At 38.8% G+C, this 26,925-nt stretch overlaps 1 protein-coding gene across 2 annotated transcripts in view; it reads left to right on the top strand.

Annotated features, from left to right (window-relative positions):
* The first annotated feature begins 2,692 nt into the window (after nt 1-2,692).
* The window catches only part of LOC103775874 (gamma-aminobutyric acid receptor subunit beta-3), a 33,261-nt gene continuing 9,028 nt past the window's right edge, over nt 2,693-26,925 (top strand). Inside the window, exons 1-6 of one of the 2 annotated variants that reach the window (XM_008943347.1) lie at nt 2,693-2,701; nt 5,473-5,693; nt 10,393-10,475; nt 11,590-11,727; nt 19,087-19,239; nt 23,877-24,121. In XM_008943347.1, the coding sequence (XP_008941595.1) occupies nt 2,693-2,701; nt 5,473-5,693; nt 10,393-10,475; nt 11,590-11,727; nt 19,087-19,239; nt 23,877-24,121 (849 nt within the window). Of the gene's footprint in view, nt 2,702-5,469; nt 5,694-10,392; nt 10,476-11,589; nt 11,728-19,086; nt 19,240-23,876; nt 24,122-26,925 lie in introns of those variants that run through there. The other variant, XM_008943348.1, reaches the window with a different exon arrangement.

Here is a 26,925-nt window from a genome sequence, read left to right on the forward strand (position 1 = left end):
TTCTTAAGGGTATCTTAGCCACATGCTTGAGAAAATATGTGCCGCTATTGTAGGGTTTTGAGTGGTTTTTGAGTGGTGTCAGAGAGAAGCCTGAGTCAGGGTCTTATCGACGAGATGAATGTTTACTGTAAGAGCAGGCAGACCAAGAAGTGTTCGCAGCAGGTGCCCGGGTGGAGCAGAGTGGCTGTGTGCCTGTCTGTGCGCGTGGGCACGTCTCCTTCCCTCGCCCTGCTCAGGAGCTGCACCTAACACCAGAGAGGTCTGACCAGGCAGGCTTTGCAGAACAATAAAGCTTGGTAATTGTCTCATTGCGCTGACAATTAAATAAGTAACGTCTGGTTTAGACGTTGGGCAAATCAAAATGTCAACAGGTAAAGTATAATGTATATTTTTTTCTTTAATTTTTTTTCTTTAAGATGAATGCTGCTGAAGCTTTTAGAGAATTTTGAATGCTGAGGAGAATGTTTCAGTGGTCATCTCACACAACTGAATAGTATTGCTAGTGAATTCTGACTTCCTAAGGTTAGCCTTTCTGAACACATCTGCATTACATTCATGTTTAGCTCTATGAATTAATGTGTGCATGACTGTTTCTCTGGTCTCTTCTGTGTGTGCTAGGGGGACAGATTTACAGCTATTTTGTCAACAGATAAGACTCATGAGTTTAGTTTTGCAACTCACTTTTGGCTTATTCGGGCTTTATTAACTCATCAAAAATAAATAGTCCAAAAGCTGATGGTAATAATCACATTTGTCTGTTGGTCAAGAAAACAAGGATGTGAACTTACATCCAAACAAGAATCTAAAACAGGAATCAGTGTTTCAATTAGATACAAGACTGTCTTTCCAAGCAGTGGAATAGTTCTTTTTTGCATACATTTTTCCAATATATTCAGTAATTTTTTTTATTACTTTGCATGAATAATTTATTTTGCTTAACTGCCATATTAACAGTATTCCATCATAATTATTAAGTGTAGTGTTCTATCTAGCAGTCATTTTGAAGAAACACAACATTTCTACAGCTAATGGAAAGCTTTAACATCCTTGATACATAACAGCAAGACTGTAAACTGTGAAAGTCAATTTTAGATCATTATTGCTGCTATAATGTTGTTAATTTTATTTCGACAAGCGAACTACATTTTAAAATTTTTCTTTCCTTTTTATTGAGTACTGGAGAGAAAAGCTAAAGATGCCAGGCCCTGTAATAAGAAGAATATTATTGTTTGCTTTTATTATTACAGTGTATCAGTATTTGTCATTCATTAGCCCTATAGTCAGTGCATTAGCTACTGTACAGTATCATACTATGATATGTTCTACTTTTCTGAAGTGGCTTTGTAGTGAAATCAGAGTTCTGCTTCCTACATGATACATTCAGGCTGTGGAGAAATGTATCTTGTAGAAAAAGCTTTAAAATTTCTTTATAAATGGTTAGCACATACTATATTTATGAGTCTCTGTAATTCTTGCTTAACAGATTTTGAATTTACAGATAATTCACTCGAAGAACACAGATATTATACTCTATTTAAGTTGTGGTATCAGCCTCCTTATCTTTGTATCTCAATTCTTTCCCAAGTATTATCTACTATTGAATTTTTTCTTTTGTTTTGTTGTGTTGGTTGGTTGGTTGTTTTCTCCCCAGAGAAGTCTGTTGAAAAAACAACATTTCTGTGTGCCCTTCCTTACATTAGTGGCATCATTGCAGTGCTAGAAAGTCAAGGATGCTCATCACCATTCTTTGTCCTTGAGGTTGTTCCATGGTGTTTGAATACACAAAAGAAAGCTCATCTTGCCTGTGCAGCTTTTCCTGTTTTGAAGGCATTTCTCCTGTATTTCAGAAGCCCTGTGTTTGTCCTTCTGTCAGGGCTTTGAGTGATTTTGTTACCTGAAGTGTCTATTACTGTAAGGAACTGGAGGGGGGCAAGGGAGACCTTGAATGTGGCATGGTATTGTATGGGGATAAAAAAAATATGATTTATGGAGTCCTTGCTGCTGAGTAAACTGTCCACTGCTCTGTGCAGTAGTTAGAATTTCCTAAAGCTGGCAGCTCTGTGTCATCTTTGACATATAATAGCAACCTAACACAGTAGCTGTAGTGGCATTAATCTCTTCTAGCTTTAGACATCTACCTTCTTGACCTCTGTATCACAAGCTTCCCTGGAGGGAAGTGGTCCTTAGTAAACTCTGTAGGCTGCTTACCTATGGGTGAAAGTCCTTTTTCTTGCTTTTTATCTGACAAATATCTACTACATTTTTTTTCCAGTCCACCCTCACGCTGTTTTTTGCATTTTCCTCTGGAGTACTTAAAAGGGGAAAACTTCCTTTATGGGTATAAAGCCTAGCAAATTAGTTCATCAAAATAAGAGCTGATATCCTTACGGGTTTTAATAAGCTTATTTTGTGCTGGTGGTGACTTTGGTAGAGCCACCCTAAGGACCTGGCCTTTCCTGCTCATTTTGTCTTTCCTTGCACAACCAAGCAGTTTCAGTGCAGTTCTACTGCGAATTTGCTGCTGCTTTTTGCTTTGAGGTGATTGGAAAAGTGTGCTGGTAACAAGCATGGTTCATATTAATTCTTTCTGTCCTATCATCTTCAGAGCAGGTGAGGCTAGCAGAGCACAACAGTACAGTGATTCTCCAAGGTGTCTGGTAGCACACGTGCTTCCTTGGGCACGATTTCTGCCATGTCTGTTGTTCAAAGTGGAGAGAGTGGGGTGGTTAAGCAGATGTGTCAGTGCATCTGGGTGGTATGTTGCCATTGGAGAAGATGCTCCGTGAGCATTTTTCGTAGTAGATACCAAGCTCAGAACTGGAATGAGCTGGTATTTTACATGCAATAATGTACTTTTTTTTAAAAAGGAACTTTTTGGGATATCATTTCTTTCAATACATGCAAATATACATAGTCATTAGCAGAGGTATAGATAGGGATTTTATATTTAAAGTGAAGATGAAATAAGAAGTGAAGGTTAATTGAGAAAGCATTAATGAAATTTGTACCTTAGAGGATTTATTTTGGATGTTTGTCTTTCAGTCCAGACACTGGAAGTTGTTGATGTTTGCTGGATGTTGCTGTTCCTGTGTGTAATCTGTAAACTTTTTTCTCTGCTGTTCCCTGCCAAAGTAAATGTTACTATTTAAGAATAAAATGGCAGACTATTACTGCTCATATTGGTACATATGTTTTACTCAGCTAGTTAATTAATCCATTCATTAGCTGTTAACATGTATTTTATCTCCAGCCAAAGGAAAAAAGGAGGTTAGCCTAAAGCTCTCTTCTGCTCCAATGTACTGCTCCTCTTACATTTTGGTGCTAGCTGGTTCACTCCTTCAGTGCTGAGCAGTTCCACCCCATTCCTTTATTTCTGTTTAGTGTTATTTTGTGCGTATACTGTGGTCTCTTGGTGTGCTCCTCGTGTCCACAGCTTTGATGTTGCTGTGCAAACCACCACAGAAGCCAAGCACACAGCATATTTTGAATGTTAATAGAAACAATCTTTAACTAAGGCAAAACAGAGCTGGTAGAGGATATTCGTTCTGTGTTCAGTGTTAGAAAATTAGCTGCAGAGGACAAGAGGAGAGATGTGGTCTTCCTGATGGGCTACTGGGAGCAAGGCAGGTGCACCCAGTGTAGCATGTACTGTGTCTACCAGTGAGCAGTGACCATTAGTCCCACTGAAGAAAGCTTCTGACAGGAAGGTCGGAGCATCTTCTCCTGAGAAGTCACGTCAGATTTATGTTTTGAGGAATGAGCTTCCTTCTAGGCAGTTCCATACAGGCTCCTTTTTCCCATCACCCTTTTGTTTTCAAATGTCTCCTATTAGTTTCATAAAATGGGAACAGCTTGTCCTTGATATCTGTAATGATTTATTTTTTTAAGCAATTAAATTCAATTTCTTAAAGCTATAGCTGCTCCCTCATTAAGGAGAATGAATCACTGAATAAAAAATGCAAAGGCTCTGAGTTTGGAAGGCATGCTTAGGTTTCATTTGATTTCAAGGAAAGGTTGTAGGGCTTGAGGGAAGCAGGGCAGGATCAGTGCCTGAAATTGGGTTGTCTCCATGTGAAACTCGTTACAAGAATGGACTGTTCCCAACAGCCATACTTAGCCTGAGCATTCTTCTTGCAAACAAGCAGCAAACCTGAGGGGTTTTGCATCACCAGCTTGTAGAAACAGATGCAAATGCAGGTATCCTGTGGCTTGCACACCTGCTGCTAGATATTTAAATGTATTTGGAGATCACATAAATTTCTCAGTGTTTTGTGAAGAGTTTCATGAAGAATTTTATTGTTTAGAGCACTTCTGTAATTTGAAAATAAGAATTTTAATGGCCTTTACTTATGGTCTCATTTTTTTCATTATTGAATATGGCAGCATTATCATACCTAAACCCCATGTTTTCTTTAACTGTAAACATTAGTTTCCATATGTACAGAAGTATTATTTTCAGATGTTCACCTTTTTTATTTCATACATAAAAATAGGCTTTCTAAAACTAAGAATGTCCTTCTGAACTTTGAAAGTAATGATGGAAAACAAAAACAAAGGGTTTTCTTTTTTAACAGAAGATTTTGCTATTTCATATGATTTTTTTTTTTTTCCAAATTTCTGGTCACTTAACTTTATAATGTTCCCAGAGTTTTTAAAAATTATTTTTTATAATACTATGAAGCTAATGAATGAGATCTATTGTCTAAGACTTTCAAAGTGTTTCAATACAGTGTTTTTACAACATGACAAAGCCAGATTAGCAAATTCTGAAATTAAATAAAATTTTTTTTAACGGACCTTTTAGGTGTCTGTGTCCATGTTCAGCCTTTTATGTTGGTGATCACAGCTCATAGCAGGCAACATGAACCTTAATAAAAAAAATTATGAAACCCAAACGTCAACATTAGTGGCACATCACTACAATTTACTGTTCTTCTAAGTACTGATGTAGCCTGTTGATGAGAAAATCTTTGTCACTGCAAGATGCAGTCTCACACAAAGGCACATGTGTAAACATCTTCGCAGCTTATTTTTCAGACAGAAATTTGCCTACTGCCTCAAAATACTTTGAATGCTTTTCCGTTCAACTATCATTTTTAAAAATAGGGAAGAAGGCAGTATTTACCTGTTATCTCATTTATTATTCCACAAACTTCTTAATTTTGGGTGGTTGTCAGGGGAACTACATGAAAGATAGAGGAGAGGGACAAATGGTACCTATTCTAGCTGAATTTCATAAGATTTAAAATGCTCCCTTAGCTAGAGTGATGCTTGAATTATTGGAATTGTTTAATAAGCAATGGAAATATTTAACGTGTTTATTAACATGAAAATAACATTTTATTTTTTAAAAAATTAAATTTAAACCAACAGCAAAATAAGAAAGAGACAAGAAAAAAAAAGTATTATTATTATTCTAGTTGCATCAAGTATGATAGGCTGTTGTGCTTCTCTTTGTTTTTTTCTCACCAGGATTACACTTTGACTATGTATTTTCAACAGTACTGGAGAGATAAGAGGCTGGCTTACGCTGGCATACCTCTCAACCTCACTCTTGATAACCGAGTGGCAGATCAGCTCTGGGTGCCTGACACCTACTTCTTAAACGACAAGAAGTCGTTTGTGCACGGCGTGACCGTGAAGAACCGGATGATTCGCCTGCACCCCGACGGGACGGTGCTCTACGGGCTCAGGTCAGTGGCCCCAGGATGGGGAGCTCATCCCTGCCATTATGTGTTGTTGATGTTTGCTTCCCGGTGCAAGGTTATTACAAACATTGGGGAGTGTATTATGCAACGTTCCCTTTAACTCCGAAGGATGCCTGTGGGAAACAAATGACACACTGCATGTTTCTGGATTTTGCCAGAAGCGCCTTCAGTCAGGTTTTATCTGTTTCTGTGGAGTCACCATATCTGGAAAGCCCGCTGGCTATACGAAGCAGAAAGGCACGCATTAATTGCAAACCTGAAAATTTTGTCCCAAATACAGGCAGTGAGATTGAATGTGGCTGCTTATGTGCTCTCTTGATGTGTATGTAGTCGCTAAAGAAAAAGTCACAAGCAGTGCTGGGCTGGATGGAGGCAGCCACGGTTAAGACCATGACTGTGGGCACCTTCAGTGATTCTTCAAGCAGGGTTCAGCACTGCAACACGTTCTATTTCAAACTAGAGGTACAAAGTGGCCATATATTATCCTACTTTCTGTTTATTTTAGGCTTGATCTGTGCATTCTTTGTTTTCTTGCATAGCTTTTATGGTTAGGAATGCCAAAAAATCCTTCTGTTAATAAGGTGACCTCCACTAGCGAAAATCTTAATGGAAGTCTCAGTGGTATCAAAAAGTTGCTTTCCTTGGACAGGTTGCTCTGTTTTCTCCAGAGGTTTAAACTGTACCAGCAAAATAAGTCTTTGCCAGTGGAAGCTCCATTTCTGTTGTCAGAAGTCTGCTGTATTTTTAAGCCTAGATAATACTGAAGATTGCTATACATAGATAGTGCACCCTAGTATAAAAGTGAAAGACATCTGAAAAGTGGTGCAGTTAAATTATATGTCCAGTATCATTATTTTAGATGCTTTTATTTTTTAGCAACAGCTGAACTTTTTACCTGACCTGGGTCTTGCCCCTCCACCTCTTTCACTCCTATTACATATCACGTAAGGACTATAATAAATGAATATTTCTAGACAAAACAAAAATAGACTCGTACTCTTACGAAACTTCAAAGAAGTTTAGGATGTTCAGGAAATAGTCTCTATAACTAATTATTTTTAGCAAAAGGCAGCTTTTATCTCACATGCCTGTTGACCCAGTATGGAACACTACAAGCTTAGGATTCTTTCTGCAAGTAGTTAAATGTCAGAAGATGATGCAGGATATTTTTGTTTCCTTTATCTGAAAAACCATCCCAGCAAGCCATGCAATAAAAAAGTGATGGAGATTAGGATTCTTGTGATCATAATAATGTATAGAATTCTTTCTGTCACATTCTAAAAACCCTTGGAGTCATTCAGGTGAGGGTTATCTGTCATAAAATAGTGTCTTTGAGTAAGTTAGCTGTTTCTTCTGCAAAATGTACATGTCCAGAAGCAGATTGCATTTCACTTGATAGTATTTGCTTAGCAGGGATTTCACCAGTGGCTTTTGTATGACACACGTCTTTCTGTTCCCTTTCCTCTGAAAGCATGCAATACCCAGGGTCAGGTACCCATGGCGTAGAGCAGCTGAGTTACTTAATGAAGGATAACTGTCTGAAATTAGATCTTGGCAAAATACAGGACATTGTGATAAGAAGGAAGAAAATACCAGAGCCTTAGCTCCATGGATTTCAAGGCTTGTGCTGCGTGTTGCTCCTGTGTGTATTCTTGTATTGTGGCTTCAAAGGATGCTGATGGCATTGGCCTCGAGCCACCATCTGGAGGCAATGATTCATCCTCTGGGCTGAGACCAGAACCTGGAGTTTTATGTGCCACAAAACACAGGGTCACTGAGAATAATAGGGGAAATTTTGGAGGGTTGCAACCTATTATAGAATATCCATGGAACAAAGCAATTCCTCAAAAAATATATAACAAAAATGATCCTAAGGCCACACTGGCTCTGAAAAAAAAGTGTAGAATTTATCACAGTTTTGAAAGACTTGACCTCAAGTTATCCAAGGTTTCTCTCTGCTTCAGAGAAAGCAGTTTGCTACCACAGCAAACGCCTGCGAGAGTGGAGGAATGGGACAGTGCCTTTTGAAGTTAAACCACTTCTGGGGATTTATTTTTTTTTCCTTTGAGCACGATACTGGCTGTTGTTCTACCTTGTTCAGAACAATAGACAAGGTGTATGATGATACAAGATCTTTTTTTTCCATAAAAGACCAAAAAAAGAAATGATGACATGATAGACTGCGGATCACAAATAGTATCTGACTGCTTGTGTGTTTGCCATAGATACATCTCTTCTTCTCAGGCAATACAATAGTACATGTTATAAACAAGTACAGTGAAGGAATAAATGTGTTTGGTCTGAAAGGACTCAGGTAGTTATCACCTGTATATAAAACATGACGGATGTTTGCTAGGTGAAAGGCTAGTTGTGATGGGTCAGACGAGGCAACCACTCTTATTTCTGTTCTTTTTTGGATGCACGTAGTTCTGTATCGAAATGAAAAGAGGATCAAATTAGCCATCAGGACTGTGACCTAGTCACATAAGTATTTATTTTCCTTAGACTGATCTATATTGTGAACTTTGGGGTGACAGAAAATAGCCTTCTGTTAGCTGTTTGTGCAGCACCTCCTGGCACATCACAGGTGGGGTTCCTATAGAATATGGCAATACAACGTGAGGTAGTCAGCCCAGTAGTAAAGTAGCAGAGAAGGATAAGAGAATCTATATCCAGAAAAAAGACAAATGACGTAGGGAATTTTAAGCAGTGAACAATATTTCCTTTGTGTATAGCTTTCACCCTAAATGTGTGTGTTTCTGTGTACTGCTTCATCTTTGTCTGGCTCATAATTGCTTCTCTGTCACTGCTGTGATGATGAGTGCTTGAAACCTGCTTGTCCTGCTGTGTCAAGCAACATCCCATCCCATAAAAAATAAACCTACTCTTCTTGGGACTGTGCACAAGCCTGAGCAATTAACATTTGGTTTTGGTGAGCATTTGTGCGAGTTAAATTTGGTTGCTTAAACATTCATTCAGGAGGGACCTCTGTGCACTCAACTTACTTTGAGTAAATGGGGTAAATCTGTTCTATCTATATCCAAATGTATGTTCTTTTCTAGTGAGTATTTATGAAATTAAAAGCATACATTTTGCTGTAGTGTAAAAAGTTACATGAGCAAGAATGTGCAGTTTCTGGTACTGGAACTATCACTATTGTGTGTGAAGAGGCAAAAATAAATATATTCCTTAAAAAGTCCTAAGATAATTAGTTAAATGCAATTTTGCCAGCTGCCTAAGTTTTAGTAATTCTGATAAATTAACGACTCTTAAGTGCATGTGTTCTGTATGGCTGGCCTTTAAAGCTAGCTCTACAACAGCAGTTAAGGTCCTGCTACCACCCGCTCTCTTGTATCAATTTAGCTCAAGTGGATTCTGCTGCAGGATCTTAAATGAGACCTAGGTCAGTGTAGGGAGTGTACTAGAGCTTGGGGTTTTTTAGTGTGAAAAGCACCTAACTAACTACTTTTCTCCTCTGAATGTTAAGGTACTTTACCAGATTAGAAGATTGTACTTTTTGGAAGGTTAAGGGATTAAAGAGAAAGCTTCAAAACAGAGAAAAAACATGGACAAAAAAACTTAACATTGAGGGTTCCAGCTCTTAGAGTTTAAAATTTACATTTAAAAATCAAAAATAGAGTTTAAAAATTACATTTAAAGCATTTCCTCTCTTATATTATTGGCATAAATTATCTCTAGAATATTATTTGCTTAGGAAGTAACTGTGCAAGGCCCATCTCTTGTTTCTATGAAGAAAAGATCAGTAAGGAAAGGACCTAGTCAGGCCCAGAATATAATTTAAATGTGACATTTATATGAAGCCATTATAAAGAAAATTATTCATAATAATGTGCATACTCTTGATGAAGGCTGTCATTCAGCAAAACACTGAAATATGCTGAAGATTAATCATGAGCATATGGTTATATCTGTCCAAAAGTTAGTACAAATACATGAATCCATTACTTTAAAAAGAAAGCACTAATGCTGTGTGAAGCTGTTAAAGCAATTGTTGTGATCGTACGTGTGTATTTTTGACAAATCCTGATATACAAGATCTTGATAAAAAAATACAGATTAATCAGTAGTAAAGCATTTTGCAAATTCATCTTTAGTGTGCTAAATTGCCTGCACTGGAAATAAAGAAACAAAAATATGTTATTATTTGGAGAGAAAATTTAGAATTCAATACGACACTTCTTTACAAGATCCTCTTTAAATATGAAAACTAGAGAAGTGTGCTCAACTTTGAAACAAAGCATTTTGGTGGACTTAAAACATTTTTAAAACATTTCAGTCTTTTTCTAGAGCTGCCACAAAACCAAGGAATTAGTCATTCACACAGCTCTAATAATTTTGACATTTGTAGAAGGTTTTTTTCCCTTCACATGTTGTGATATCAAGCCATATTTTTTAATCTCAGCAAATGTTTGTTTAATATTTGCATATGTGGATAGGTCCATTGAACCCCAAAGGGACTGGTTGCATAAGGGTAAGTCACAGTGAGTTGTTCCATTGCAGTCAGTCAAACTGCTGTTGTGTCAAGCTGCTGCTCAATGTAAAACTATGGACCAGATTCTCAATTAATGTGAGCTGTTATTCACAGAGTCCTCACTTTGAAAAATAAACAACAAAACCTGGATGACTGGCTGTACAGTTACTGTGTTTTATGTTCATGTTTCAGAATCACAACCACTGCAGCTTGTATGATGGACTTAAGAAGATACCCACTAGATGAACAAAACTGTACTCTGGAAATAGAAAGCTGTACGTATGTAAGAAATTGCATGTAAAACCTAGCTCAGATGCAGGGCAGTTTTCCTTTTATAGAATGGTGTAATGTTTACTCTATGTGAATAATTTCATTATCACCCATGGGATTTTTTGTTTATTTATTTGACTTTTTGAAAAAAATACCTATTTCTAGACAGTTATCTGTTTCTAGATGGATGGTTACACTTAGAAAAATGAGTTTAGGACAGCACAAAGTCATTTATTTCTCTACCCTGACTTAGCAGAGGCAGTGATTGGATGCTTATCTTCAACACAAGAGAATGAATGTTCATATTTTAATCAGATTCATTTTCAAGAGAGCAAACACTGTAATATCCTTTTCTTCCAGCATGCTTTATTATGCATGGACTCTCTTGCTGCAAGACCTCCCCTGTGCTTTCAGATTGGCTCCATTTATGATTTGCAGTTTTGTTCTAAACAGAAACAGATTCTCTCTTCCACCTAGTCATGTCCTAGGATTGCAACACTGCAGATGTGCTCAAGAATTCCTGCTCCATTTCTGCTACTGCCTGGAGATTGTGGACAGTATGGAGAAAATGCTAGTAGTGTATCTTCAATATTCAACTGTAGTCTTCCACTGCAGAAGCTAGTGCAAATGGTGCATGCAACTCACATGGAATGAAATGAATGGAAAAGATGTGCCCCGGTTGTGTTTGTCTGTGTGCATTGAATAATCCACCTTCTTCTGGTGATTATCACTGTAAATATACACTTGGTTTCAGCACTAAATATGTATGATGTCTTAAGCCATGCTAATCTGCAGGTTTGTCAATTATTGGGTAGTATTTTCTGTCTTGTTGGGACCATTAATCCCTGTATGAATTTTATGAGAGTGATAGCAGAAGAAAAACAAATAAACAAACAAACAAACAAACCAGGAGTATTTTGCCTCAAATTCCCAGGCAGACTGTAATGGCACAGCTCTTTGGGAGACCCTCCCACAGGTGTGCAGCACAAGGTACCACACACCACTCCAGCTGTTGTGGCTCTTTTCACCACCTAGAGTCACAGACCGCCTTTGTACCGGGTTCGAAGCCACGTTGGAGCCTGCTGTTGTTTCTTACTCACTCTCCTGCTTTGCCTGCAGATGGTTACACGACTGATGACATCGAGTTCTACTGGAGAGGTGGAGATAACGCGGTCACTGGTGTTGAGAGGATTGAGCTTCCTCAGTTCTCCATTGTGGAATACAGACTGGTGTCAAAGAATGTTGTCTTTGCCACAGGCAAGTATTGTCATTTGCCCATTAGCGTTTAATTTCCTTGTCTGTGACAATTACTAGTTTATTAATCATAATTAATCATTATTAGTCATAATTATTTATAGTCCATGTTGTGTGTTTGACTAAAGAAATTACTTACTTGATAAAGCCTGAAGGTAGGAGCCTGCAAAATATGATTTCTTGTTTATTTTTCTTTTTCTTGTGTGTGTGTTATACTTAACCAGACATCTGAATATCTATGATCTAAATAAATATAAAGTCATTCACCTCTGAATCATGAGTTTAAATGTAGCCTGCAGGGTTACTGATCATACATAAGTATGTTTTGGCATAGTAGGTTAAAAAGCCGCTGTTTTTATGAACACCTCCTTGCAGCTTTTCAGTGTGTGTTTGTTTTGTTGTTGTATAGTGAATGTAATGCCTTTGATATCTTGATGTGCTGTGATAAGTATATAGCACTCTGTACATAGCCAGTGCATTTGTCATCATTGTTAAGATGCTATTAAATCCCTGTGTGTCCTTGTTTCCTTGAAGATGTAATAAAAGTTACTGGTAACTCACAGCATTAGATGTCTTCAGGTGACAAAGCACAATGTTGATTTACGTGTTTAATGTTAGATACCAGCATAGGAAAATGTTGTTCTGTGTGACATGGCCCAAGCAACACAGAAAGCCACCAGCAGGTGTGGGCCATTGTTCGAGACCTCCAGATTTTCAGTGCTCTTCAGAGCACAGGAGTCTTCTGTTTGGTTGGTCCCACTGCACTAGAACTCATGAAGCACAGCTCTACATGATTGTAAGCATCACTCTGGCCACTCTTTGGACACAGCATCTGTTTCAAAGTACACAGAAACACAACTTGTATTTCAGAACAAAATGTAAATATCACTGGGATTGAAGTTAATATGAGGGGTTTTGCCAAGTGCTGCTGTTCTTGTTTATCATTGTCAATGGACAGGTTTTCTTCTGCAGAGAAACAGATACTGTAATTCTGCATTCTTCTGCTCTGCAGCCAGTGTCACCCTTGTCAGCCAGGGCTTACCTGCCCCTCCACAGGGCTGGATAGGCTTCTGTAGGACGGCTCTTTTGGACTGCAGTGAGAATATAGAGAACTTACTTGGAAAGTTTTTATGTAATGAAACATAAAACCTTGTCGTTTAGGGTAAAATACTTAAGGCATGTTTTAGTAATTTAGAGATGAGAGAGATTTGTTAAATTCAGGAAAAAAAAGGGAAATCCAAAGACTTGTGAGACAGATATGAAGGAGAATAAAAACTAGGAGTAGACATTTATATGACCAAATAGTCAGAATTGTAACAGTTCTTTCCAAAATAACTTGTGGAAGGAGTAAAAAAGTCTCATGCTTCAGGGTTTAAGACAGCTTGACATGAGGGAGTAGGATGAGACAGTCAGAGAGCAGATTACTCCACGTTCCTTGTACCATTTTCTGAAGCATACAGTTTTTGTCACTGATGAAGACGCAATACTGAATTTACTATTAGTTTGGTGCAGGACATTATGAAAAAGTTTGATTAATTATGAAATTTTGTGACAAGTGTTTCCATGTAGGGGAAACATTACATTTGTTTCTCAAAGGTACATATTTAATTCTAAATCTGAAGCATGCTAGTGAATCTGACGGATGAAAGCACACGCTTTTCAAATTGCTTCTCTAGACCCTACTTTCTTATGGTCCTAGTAATTAGATCCAGTTTCTACATTTTTGAGGAAAATATCTCAGGCGTGCTTTTTTTTTTTGGCTTTGAGGTTATTAAGTCTCAAGGGAAGATACCAGTTCTTTGAGCGCAGTATCCTGGTGACATTTCAGAGGTTTCAGTACTAGTGTGCTTTGATTGTGTAAAACTAAAAGAAGACTTCAGAGTCATGCCATAAACAGCTTTTTGGAGTAATTTCTCCTGTCCTCCATGAGAAACAGTGCTGTATAATCTTGTGTAACCTATGCAAATGGAAAAGTCTGTTCCTATAGTTACTACTGAGAAGCAACAATATATATGGGAAAATCCCCACAGATAATCACAGCAAGCTGTGTGGGGCTCCACGAATGTGAAGCATAGCATTAGAGTTTAAAATTATCTTGCTCAATTAGCAAAATGGGTCTGAAAAAAGTATAAAAGTCAGTATGGGCAAGTGCAAAATACATCGTCTATACAACGAATTATTCCTACCCAAATTCAAGATAGGGAATACCAGGTAAGGTGAGAGTTCTGTATGTAGAAATCTAGGGGTTGCTGTTGATCTCAGACAACTTGAGCCAATAACACCTTTTGGGGAAAAAAAACCCCAAACATAACACATCCAATAAGTAGTCTGACTTGCATGGATAAGGCCTGAGCTGAGTAACTGTGATCATGGGTAGCACTCTTCAAGACATTTGTGGAGCAATAGAAGAAAATCTAGGAAAAATTAGGAAGTGGAAGTCTAGAAAATTGAATACCTGAGATTACTGAAGAAACTAATAGGATTGTGAAGTTTTAAAGTGGTCGTGAAGTGGGAATTAAAGTCTTCTAGTCTCTAGAAGGTATCTGCAAAGACATGAGCAACAGCCTGTTCTCTTTATTCATAATGGAAAGAAGAGAAAGTACTCTTTAAATTGCTGTGAAGAAGAACAGTGTTGTTTGACTATCCTTCTAACACCAGCTGACGGCCATAAAGACATCTGAAATGGCACTGGATGCCTATGTGTCAGTAACTGAATTCAGCCCATAGCCAAATGATACCAAATCAGTGCTGTCAACAGAGCCTGAAGTTATTCAGCTCTTGAACAGCTCTATTCTGTTAGGTGAGTAACTCTTAGGACACATTTCAGTTGCCTGAACATAGATGTTTGGTACCTCATGATGTGCTATAGAGCACCCTGTTTGGCAGTTAGACTGCTCTTCCAGGGTCTTACAGCCTTATGTCCTATTGGACAATGTAGTGCTTCAGTGTTAATTGCTGGTACCTAGTTAATACCGGTTCTACTCTTCAGCAGCCTAGTGCATCTCAAATGGCATTAGAGTCCTTTGTACAGGCACACTGTTAGAATCAGCTGGCTTTAAGTCTTTATCTCCATGGTCTACACTGAGAGCTTGTGTGCCATCCATGTGTGAATAGCTCATGCAGACCCCTGAAATTTCGTGCCTAGACCTGTGAGCTGAATCCTCCTCCTTAATGCTAGTTAGCCACAAATACTAAGAAACTGAACAGGAATGGGGACATGTAAAACATTACCTAAAAGCTTCAAGATGCGTAGCAATTAGCCAGATTAGCAACCTGTTGGTAAGAGGAAGGTGGTCTTAAAAGATCTGAAATTTAATTATTTGCTGTATTCTGAAAGATCAGTCTGGAAAGTACATTTCCAATTAGCAGAAGAACCTTCCCAGATGAACATATTAAAATAAGAATTTTGTAACTGACCAACTCTGTTATCTTGGTTCATACTTGAATAAAACAGCAAGGGACTAATTTAGCCTTGGAGCTAGACATTTCAGCTTGCTAGTTTTAATGAAATTGAAACAGAAACAAGTAATTACTTTTTACCAAGTGCCCAAAGATATGAAAGAGGACTATTTTGGACTCAGTTATTGATTAAGTATTTGTTTTCATGCCTGCATTCTTAATACTGTTATGTTTAAATACTTCAGGCCAAATTCTGTTTGTTCCTCCTGTTCTGTTTAAATTAGTCCATAGACATCACCATGTTGTATGAGATAGGAGGAAGGGTAACAAAACTGATCCCTGAACAGCAACACTGTTCTTTAGGGGAAATAAATAAATAATTTTGGATGGAACGTTAACAACTAGAATTTCCTGGTAATTAATCTCTAGATATACTGAGCCTTAATTGACAAATCATTATCCAAGCATAATCAGGCAAGTAACAGTGTGATTGTTGAGCTCACCAAGAAATCCATTTTTATTAAATAAATACACAAGATGGTTCCTTCTTAGATAAAGATCTGGGCTTACAGTCTTTGTCCCACGCAGGTTAGGACCCACCCTTTTCACTGAGCTTTAGCCATCCAAAGAGGGGGAAATAATTCAGGGAAATAAGGAATGTTCCTTCTTCTAATTCTTTTTTTCCACAGATTTCTGTAGTCTGTTTGCTGAATGTGGGATATTATAGCAGAGATGTCAGGCTGGAGGCAGGGCCAGAAGATCATTTGTGAAGTGTTAAAAGCAATACAGGTGAAAGTATTGCAAACTTTTGTAGCTGCAGGGAGAGCAAGCTAAAGGAGAAGTCTGGCTGCACAGTATGAATGACCAAAGCTACTAGTTCATGTTCTAGTTTCCACCTGAACTATAAAACTGCCAAATTATTCTGAAATTTCCTGAGATCCAGACCTCCCAGTAAAATCTGAGCTTGGAAAATCACCACGAAAGAGTGACGTTCTATTTACCTCTATGCAGCTAAGCAATGTGTCAACCCCAGGAAGTAGCTGTAGTGCCAGCAAGACTTTTGGTTAGGTTACTCAGAGGCCACAGACCCTCAAGACCTACCCTGAGACTTGCAGGGCTGGAATTCATCTTGCTCTGATTTAAGGTGAATGTAATTTCAGTGTCTACATATGAACTATGTGTCTTAGTTGATGGGAACTGGTCCATGCAGTCAGTAGAGTCTGGAAACAAATTCAGTCCACCAACAGGAGTTTATTTTAGGAGGAGATGAATAATTCTTTAGGTTTCATTTACTAGACTGACAGGATGAACTGAGTGTCCTGTGATTGTAATCAGAGCTTAGACACCTAGCTCATGTGCATGAAGTTCAAGTGGGCCACGTAATCAACTGCTGGTTGAGATGTCATTGGGTGTAGTCTCCATCTGCTGTGTCATATCCACCATATGCTGGTGTCTCAGAGGGCATCTCAAAGGGAACAGTGCACTTTCAGATTCACAGCTGAATCTCTCTGTAACTTTCCAGCTCTAGAGCACTGACAGCCCTGGCCCTAGGTATGGTTCTTAGGGTTCTAGCTTCTAGCTTCAAGACAAAGAACCTGGTGCTCGGAACAACTTTCTGTTGATGTTTCTTGCCTTTAAGACAATCTGTCTGGAGAGGCCACCTTTAGGACTAGGTCCCACTGGTTTCAGTAATTAGCTTATCTCATTAGATGGAGATTGTGATAAGATAATGGATGATGGTCATGGGTGAAGCATTCAAGATAAATGCCTAAAGTTTGTCTGTTGCACTGTTTCTCAGCTCAAGATTTCATTACTGAACATTACTGACATCCATGACATCTTCCTTCTCTCCACTGTTGACACACGCCTCCTCCATCCACAGCACTATCAATGCAATGTAAAGTGCTCTCTTCCTCCTCTGAGGTTCCACAATGCATCCAGTGTACTTGGCACTGGAGCACCCCAAGAAGAGGTTTGATTCAGGGATTCAGTTCCACTGAACCTTCCCCAATGAATCCTTCAGACTGTTTATCAAAGAATCAGTATTTTCCAGCCATCACGTCTGTCAACGATACTCCACAGACACCCAGACCTGGACAGTACTTCTAGAAAAGATTAGAGAATTTATAGAGAATACTTTGCCTGGGTGGTGTATTATATTAAATACCGAACATAATATGAAATTATACGAAGAATATGACTATTCAGCTGCGCTTCATAAAGATTTCTGTCTGTGCACTGCTGTAATTGCATAAAGGTGATCAGGTCTGCTACGTTTTTAATGTACTTCATGCCAGCAGGTTCTGCTTCTGTTTTATTTACATAGTTTGCAGACACGAGGCCATGGAAAACATTTCATAAGAAGCTCCATGAACAAGTTAAGCTTTGCTAGCAAAAAAAGCAGGCGTGATTTCAAAGAGAGAATTTGTCTTTTGAAATGAAACATTTTTAATTGGAAAATGAAGATGTTAAGCAAGTTAAAGGCTAAATGATTCTTTGCTGAAAATTGACTGCTTTAGACAGCAGAAAAACATGGTCTGATTTTCATGATGACATAAATTCTTCTGACGCCACCCATATTCTTCTGCTGATGAAACTAGAAGGTGTTTACTGGAAAAAGTTACTACTGATTGAAGTAATAAGAGCAACCAAATACATCTACCAGGTATTTCTTTTTCTGGTAATAGTTCTGAGATTGTTCTGCTGCTTGGAAGTTGTGTAGCATCTTTTCTGTGATATGACTCAAATTGTACCAAAATATCAGGAATGTGATGAAGAGAAATCAGCAGATTTCTATTCCGAATTCTATTGCTTTCTCTTTCAGGAAATCCATTATTCTTGTGGTTATGTGCAAATATAATTTCCTATGCTCATATGCAAACATACAAACATAGTTTAAAGGAAAGTTTGTAGTTTTTCATTTGTTTTTAGATGTAATCTTTCATACCTTGGACGTTTTTGCATTAGAATGGATGGGATGTGATCTAATATATAGTTGGGCCCTTGCTACTTTCAGAAATGATTTTTAGGTTGTTGACTATAACTAGAGCTTTTAGGTGAGCTGTTAGAAGTATCGTATCTAAGACTAGTGACACAAACACGGAAATCATGGAACTGATGTGTCAGTTGGTAACTTTTTCTTGTAGAGCTGCACTCAGTTCAGTCCTCTTTGTATTTGCTGAAAGAAGTCACAATTTTTTAACTGCTTGAAATTTCTAAGTATATAAAATATATTCAGTAAATTACCAATTTACAAAACATAAAGACAATTTGAAGTGAAACAAAAAATATTTTGTTTGAAACATTGACATTGAGGGTTTTTTCATTATTTATTTGTTCCAATTGCAACAGTTAACGAATCCTCTATATATGCACACACTCTTATAAAATAATCTTTTTTTTTTCTTAAAATATTTTTGGAAGCAAAATTCTGTCTGACTCTAATTGATGTTAGAGGATCTAGTCTGAAGGCTTTTCCTCACTGGGATTCATTACAATTTATTTTTGACACTACAGATAGCATGTTTCTCATAGTTCAGATCTTATTAAGAAGTGCCATCTGATGAACAGCTCTTCCATGCAACTAAAAAACCATGCCCATCACTAATCCTCTCAATGTAAGTACTATACCTAAAACTGTGTATTTGGATAAGCAGTTTACCTGGAGACCCAAACATCTGTTTTTAAAAACTAACCAGTGCTCATTCATCTGTTTAATAATCTAGAATAATTTACTCTGTCCTCTTGCCCCAAATAAAAATTGTGTGGATATCACTATATTAATTGCAAGGTTTCTTTTAATACCAACTAGTAATACAGTGAAGGCACTTCCCTACTGCTCTGCAGATATCATTCCACTCTTTAAAACCTACATGCTTTAGATTCTACAGAAACTGAAGACAGCTATCTGCAAGTGTCTTTTCTTCAGTATGAGTAACACTGTTTTCCCCTCCCTTTCCTCAGGTGCCTATCCAAGACTCTCACTGAGCTTCAGGTTGAAGAGAAATATTGGGTACTTTATTCTTCAAACCTACATGCCCTCCATACTGATTACCATTTTATCATGGGTGTCATTCTGGATCAACTATGATGCGTCGGCAGCAAGAGTTGCCCTTGGTATGTGCTAAGAATGTGTGGGACATTGAAATCTCAGACTGAATGTAGCCTTTGGAGGTTGTTAAAGACTGTAGCGTGATGTCAGTGTTTTGATATTCCAAAATAATTTACATCAAAATCATGTCTCTCAGTATTGCCTCAAAAGTGATGAGTTTTCCCTGCATTCAAGAGTGTAGCTACCACGAAATCTCTGACATGAGCTGCTCATACAGGTCCCAGCTGTGTTCTCATCAAAGTTAACGTTGTCAGTAGCTTCAGTGAGGGGACCAGCTCCAGAATCATACTCCAAGGGCTTGAGCATGGGCTTTTAGTCCAGCTCAGTGTGGGAAGACAAGTATGGCTCCAAGCTAACTCCTGCGGTCCTGGGGTGCTTTAACTGACAGTAGCAGGAACAATGTGCTAGTTCAGAGGCACGTGGGCATGTCAGCAGTGACCCATGACCTACCCCTCAGAATGTGTGGTATGCCAGGTCCATTTTCATGGCAGCTTAAAGTGCCATTTACCTCGTGGTTGAAAACTGTAGATTTGGCACAGGTTGGCAATCCTTGTCCAAGATTTTTTCAGATCCAGGTATCCTTTAGATAAGGGAAGGTGGCTTCAGAAGGTCTCACAGAAATATTTCATCTGTTACAGAAGCTTACTTGGGGATAACTATGGACAAGGTAGATTAAATGGATCTATAAATCTTTATGACTGCTGTTGCCTCTCATGTCATCCCATATCCCATCTTCAACCCTGTGCTTCCCAATAGCCCATACCTTCCTACCCAAAACAACACTATGCTTGTAGTGAGTAACTTCCTGCTGTGCTCTCTTCTTTTCTTAAAACGGGAATATATTCCTTAATACCCATGTTTTTCTGATAAGCACCACAAAAAAATGGGACTCAAACCCATGTCCATGCGATTCCCTGTCTACATATCCCATACCTCCCAAGGTCCCACATACCAAAGCAGGCTTGGCAGCCACAGCTATACTTCTGTGCAATAACATGTTACGTCCTAGCATCTGAACTTGGGTAGCTGAATATACTATAGATTAACTGCAGCTACTGTTACAATAATTCTACAGATACTGTGGATTAGCTGGTCCATATGGGCATGGTACAATCTGGCATTTCTGCTTAGCAGCTAGGGCATGCTCAGCAGGTTGCAGATAAGTAGTAGCTTAATGGGAGGTGGTCACAGGGTCTAAACATCTCTGATGTATTCACAGATGAACTACTGGATACCAAAGATCCACCCTAAAGACATTATGCCCAAGTGAGGGGAGCACTTCAAACACATCAGTCAGAATCTAGATTTCACATACTGGCCAGGACTGTGGAGAACAGATGGTTAGACAGAAGTTACTAAAGCCAGTGACATTCCATGCCCTTCTGTAGTGGATTCACACAGCTTTTCCTAGTTTCCTTTCCTGTCCTTGAGACAGGACTGTCTCGGGTGGCCTATTTCTGTGTTGCACAGGTTCATAAAGTACTGTACTCTGATAACACAGATATTATAACAAGAGTCACAGAATACATTCAAAGCAAGCTCAGGAGCCCAGATGTTCTATTTCCAATTGATAAAAAGTACTTTTGAGAGGACAAAAATCCATCTAATAGGTCCTTCTGAGAAAACAATTAGAGCCTTGGTGATTATGTCTTGTATTGCCTCATGTTTGTATAATGAAATTTAGTACCATGGGTCTAACCCTACGTTCCTTTGTACAGCCACTCCTATGAGTCTGAAGCTGTTAGGAAATGGTATCAAAGTTTAAAGGCAATATAGACTTTTGGATGTATGTAACTACCTGTTAAAGGCTCAGTTCAGAGGATAAGGCCTGCTGGCTTAGGTGTTTCTTAGAGGAAGAACTCCCTGTGCAGTCTTTAGGGCAATGGAGACAAGCTTTCACTCAGCTCCTGCAGTAAGCCTGTGTTCTCAGAAAGAGCCTGATTTTTAGTTCATTCACTTCCATGTTTTGCTTCTGTCCCTGCTCCATCACTGGACAGTCTGTGATCCAGTCTGCACTGAACCAAGTCATTCCCTCAACAGAGAAACCCAGGAATGGAGCAAAGGCCAGCTCATTCCAGAGACTGTGTGCTGTAGAAACTGCAGGCAGAAACCAGTATAAGGCTGATCTCAAGAGAAGTATTCAAACCCATCAATTCTGTTCAAGACTGAGATTTTGCTAGTTAGCCCTAGAAGTTCCTAAATACAGTCCTTTGAGTGAGGAGAAAAATAATCTCAGAAGTTCTCACTTTTGCTAAGGGTTGTAATGACAAGATTATCCTGTTTTTATGATAGGTGAATGTTAGCTTGATCTTCAGAAGGGCATGTGCCTGCAGGGTGTTAGCAGAATCTCCCAGGGGATGTATTTCCTTTTGGTTGCTGGTAACCACCTTTCTATTCAGTGTGCTTAATCTTATGGATCACCAGAGAGCCACCAAACTCTCCCCATGTGGTGTTTAAGGACTTAATCTTGGGAACTGAGATTACAGACTGGGAACAGACACCAAAAATGTGGGTTTTATAACACCCACTGGGCAGGCTTCTAAGTCCCTTGTTGACCTAGGCTTTGGTAAGCATCTGTGTGATGATAGTGAAATGCCAAGGGTGTGTTCAAAGGAATCTGTGGGATTTCTGATACAAAAATCAATTTGATCTTACTAAGTTTTGAAATCCCTTCTGGGAAGCAGCAGTAGGTAATCCTACAAAGAAAGAAGCTAATTTGGGCTAGAGAAATTCTCTGAGCTGCAAAAGTACATGCCTTATGAGAACTGGCTGAGGGAACTGGGGCTGTTTAGTCTGGAGAAGAGGAGACTGGGAGGTGACCTTACTGCTCTCCACAGCTACTTAAAAGGAGGTCGTAGTGAGGCTGGTGTTGGTCTGTTCTCCCAAATTACTGATGATAGGATGAGAGGAAATGGCCTCAAGTTATACCAGGGGAGATGTCGTTTGAACATTAGGAGAATTTCTTCACTGAGAGAGTGGTTAGGCACTGGAATGGTCTGCCCAGGCAGGTGGGTCATCATCACTGGAGGTGTTAAAAAAATGAGTAGATGTAGCACTTGAGGCTATGATCTAGTGGTTAGGGAAATGTTGGGATGAAGGTTGGACTTGATGATCCTAGAGGTCCTTTCCAACCATGGTGATTTTATGATTCTATGTATGATAGTGTTTGTTGCTTTCTTAACCCTGTTCCTTGTGCTGGCATGGAAGTTTTCTAGAGACTTGGTCACAGTTTCTTTAGGTAAAACTGATGTGTCAGGTATACTCCTCATTTTACTTCAGAGCTGAGTTACACCCAATACAATCAATATCTTTAAACCAAGTTTGTGCTGGGTGTGTCTCTGCTGTATTTCAAGCCACAAACCATCTGACATCAAGACACACTTGTTTCACAGTTTGGAGGAAAAGCACTGAAACCTGCATGATGCTGACCTACTAAATATACAAAATATCTGTTACTGAATCTCACAGGCTACTACTACAGTTCCCTGGAGAGATGCTGTTCACACCAACAGCTTGATGTTGAGTTATAGTGTCTTTATTTCTGTCTCTTCAGGTAAAAGAAGCTGTGCTTCATAACATGGCAGCAATTTTCTTTCGTCCTTTATTTTTATTCTGCCTGCATTTTAGTGACTACTTAGAAATGGATGGTATAATTATGGAATCAGAGGGAATAGTGACAGAGGGGACCTATTAGAATGGCTTGCCTCTTTTACCAGTATGGATTTATTCCACAAATCAGTGTTTTCAAACACCTGGGATTTGAGATGCCCGTAAAATTTCCAGCAGAGATGCAGACCCTGCAGTTTATTGTGAATTCAAGCAGATTTGCTTTTCTTACTAGCTTTTCAAAACAATACTCTGTAACATATTTTCAGGTGCTATGTCCATCCTTCGGTAAATAAGTGAGGGTTTGGCATGCCTTATAGGTTTTTCTAAGTACTTTATTACTGTCCAAATGATCACTATGAAAATGCTACTCATCCTCCTTGGCTTTTTCTTTCCACAAGTGCTCACACCCATCTGCCTCTCACTGCTCATCTCACTTGTTTCTATGTAAAAAATAGACTACTGCTCTAAACGAGTCATCTCAGCGCCTCTTCTGTACTGCCCTTTCCTGAAATAGGTGGGTAAAACAGATGTGATGAACTGCTCTAGAAAGGTGCCTGTCTCTGTCTACTACAGGGGACCTACAGGACTCTTCTACCAACTGCTTAACTCTTAGAAATTTAAAACTGCATGACAAGTTTCACCATCTATACAAACACTCTGCCTTAATATGTGCACATGGTTTTATCTACCCAGACCCCTGACTACCTTTCTTGCTTTTAAAAACCCTTTGCATTGTGAGCAGCACAGTGCTGGAGGACCACACCTTCCATGAAGCTGTGTTAACTCACGGCAGTGGTGCCAGACCCCCTTGCTAGGTGTTCCCCCAGTCATAGGAAGGACATATTGTAACAGAATAATAATTCATCAGGCTTTAACTTGGAGTTCATTTGCAGTGATGTCACTTGCAAGATATCTTTTACAAATTTTTAAGTTTCTTCATGCTGACAAGGCAAATTTACCAAAAAGGAAAATAAAATTGAAGCTTGATATGTGTGGAGTTTTAAGATACGTGCTCTTTTATTTCTTTGTGTAGGAATTACAACTGTGCTGACTATGACAACAATCAACACTCACCTGCGAGAGACTTTGCCTAAAATCCCATATGTTAAAGCCATTGACATGTATCTGATGGGCTGCTTTGTATTTGTCTTCTTGGCCTTACTTGAATACGCCTTTGTCAACTACATTTTCTTTGGGAAAGGCCCTCAAAGGCAGAAGAAACTTGCAGAAAAGACAGCAAAGGCAAACAACGATCGCTCAAAGTTTGAAGCCAACAGGGTAGGATTCTTTAACCTATATATAGTCTCCCTTTTATTACAAAAAAAAACAACTGTACAAAATAAAAACTTGCATAAAAACATCACCTTTTGTGGACAAACTTTGGCATTTTTATATTCAAGAACTTATACAGAAGAATATATTCAGGCATACAAAAAACAGAGTATGATCTGTATGACAAGTAACTGTAAGAAGAAGAAAATAATGGGAGTGCAGCTAGCTTGAAAATAAAAGCTGGTATCTACAAAGGCATTTATTTGTCTAAATCAAATATAATTTAACTGATTTTAAGTACCTACATAAGGGAATCCAGGATCCAAGCATACTTTTTCTCACTTCAGTTAGAGTAGATGCATTTAGAATGGGAGACAATAGATAAAGGATTAGTTCTGCCATGCTAATTAATTGGTCAACATAGCTGAACCACTGTGTGTGGCACCATCAGCTGCTACTGTTTAAGACCAGCAGACAGTGATAGCTAGAGAAACATTCATATTGTTTTGTGAAGCACAGTGTTGGCATGATCTGTGCTGATTACACTCCAGCCTATTTCCTTGTCTGGAGCATTACTTCCTCCAGTGAATACCTTTTTCTTTTTTTCCCCTCTTGGGAAGAAAAATTCAAGGTATTCAGCACTATATGATGTTAGCAAGCCATGTCAGTTTGAATAGAACATCTTTTTTGGCTAATGTGCTCCAGTGAGACTTTCTCATTCAGTTTTGTTAAGACTGTTTTTTCTATCAGCTATAAATCAGAAGAGTTCACAATGACAAATCTACTACCTGTTTATTAAATAGCAGTATAATAAAAGTAATTTCAAGCTCTATTTTTGATCCTAATGATTCTGTCTGCTGTAGTAAATGTAATGCAGGACTATATGTAATTATTGACACTCATATCTGTGAAATTATTTTTGAACCAATAAACTCATTTTTATCCACTATATTATGAAACCAAATTCTCAGCAGACTTGGCAGCACTGCTTAGGACTAAGATAGCAGCAAAAATGGATTCCATTTCCTGGAAAAATAAATAGTTGCAGTAACAAAAAAAGGAGATGGAAGAGAGTATCACAGCAGAAAGTAATGGAGAAAATTTTAGCTGCAAGCAGGTAATGCAGATGTATGCATTCAGTTCTCCCAATGGAAACCAGCTGGTGAATCTCATCCGTTTAAATGATTTACGTAATTCAGTACAAGACTTTTTAATGGGCCAGATAACACCCCCTGCCTGACTGCTTGTCCGTCCTGAGATCGGTTGGTTCATATTGTCAAAAGAAACGTGAGTACCTTAACTAATGAAAATGAGGGGGTTTCACACCCAGGTCATGCCATTTTTATATCCCTGATCTGATCGTACCATATCTCAACCTTTTTTTACTCACTTTTGACTTGCAGCCTTTTCTTTTCACCCTGTGCCAATATCATGGACCGTTCTGACTTTTCTGCTGGTTTATGCAGAACGGATGAAATTAGGATACAAATTCAGCACACTGGAGCTGGAAGAAGAGTATGTTACTTTGCACCTTGGAGTCTCAGGTGTGAAAGGGAACACTGTATGCTTTATAGAAACTCATGTGTTCGTACTGATTCTGAGTATTTGCTGTCCAAATGACATAGGATAAATAGGGAGGTATGTTCCCATTCTGCATAGAAAACATTTTGTCTCCAGGCCTTAGCTGGTGAAGTCAACAGAGCTTTATTGCAATTAGTGGGTTCAGTGCCTTCAGAGAAGCTGTGCCAGCATACAACAGGAGAAGACAGAAACATTAGGTAAAGCTGATCAGAATCTTCCTTTGAAATAAGATGTAGACAGAAAATGCAGGTGGATGTAGGATGTCAAATCTGAATTTTTGATTTGGGAAACCCTGGCAAATGCAAAGCAGAGGGAGTTGCTCAGAGAGGTAAGAGGTCTTAGTGCTTTCAGGATAAGCAGCTGAATGAAAATACATCTAGCAGATCTACTTTGGACAAAGTTTACCAGGGCTTCCAGACATCACAACCCTGAAGCAGGAAAATTGTTTCTGTGGTTCCGGATCATGCCCACCATGTGCCATGCTGTACAGACCTCCATGGACATGGCAGGGCAGGTGGTCATGCCAGAGTTTTTAACATACTTGCTATGGAAGACAGCACCTGAAAGCTCTGCAACCTTGACTCTGACCTCTTCAAGGAGTAGTAGCTTCCAGCTTTGGTGGGTCTTGAAGGTAATTGAATCTGATGGAAATAACAACTGCTTGTCAGTTGCTTGCTTCTTGCTTTAGAGCTGGGGCTCAGGGCCTGGATGTTCTGGGAGAGGCTCCCACACTGGAGGTCATATTGCACAGTAAGGTTGGCTCAGAGCCATCCAGAAACACTGCTCTGTGGGAGTTCAATGAAAATATTGATTTTGCCATTTTGTTGAGGCTTCAGGCTTCCATGGAATGTGTTTCCATTCAGAAAGGGAAAGTTTCTAATCCTGGGCAGTATTTAAAATGTCATGTGATTTGGGGCTGAGTGACACTTTTAAAGAAAGGGAGAATGCCTAAAACCAGGCAGCCCCCTTTGCAGCTTTCACCATTGTTTGATGACTGTCAAAATGTATGTTGTGCAGGAAAGTTGATTGGAAAGGACTCAAATGTAAAACTGGAAGAAAGCATTCTTTTTAGTTTGTCTCTGAGACTACCATTTTGGGTTGATTTGTGCTGCTGTTTTGTTTTAGTAATTGAATTTGCTTGTGTACAAACTCTGTGCATGAGCTCCCAGTCATTGATTTAGAGTACTAGCTCAGGGCACTAGGAGAAAAAAGAAAAAATCAAAGCAAAA

The sequence above is a fragment of the Merops nubicus genome, unplaced genomic scaffold (genome assembly GCF_000691845.1).
Source record: "Merops nubicus isolate BGI_N331 unplaced genomic scaffold, ASM69184v1 scaffold3857, whole genome shotgun sequence".
Lineage (NCBI taxonomy): Eukaryota > Metazoa > Chordata > Aves > Coraciiformes > Meropidae > Merops > Merops nubicus.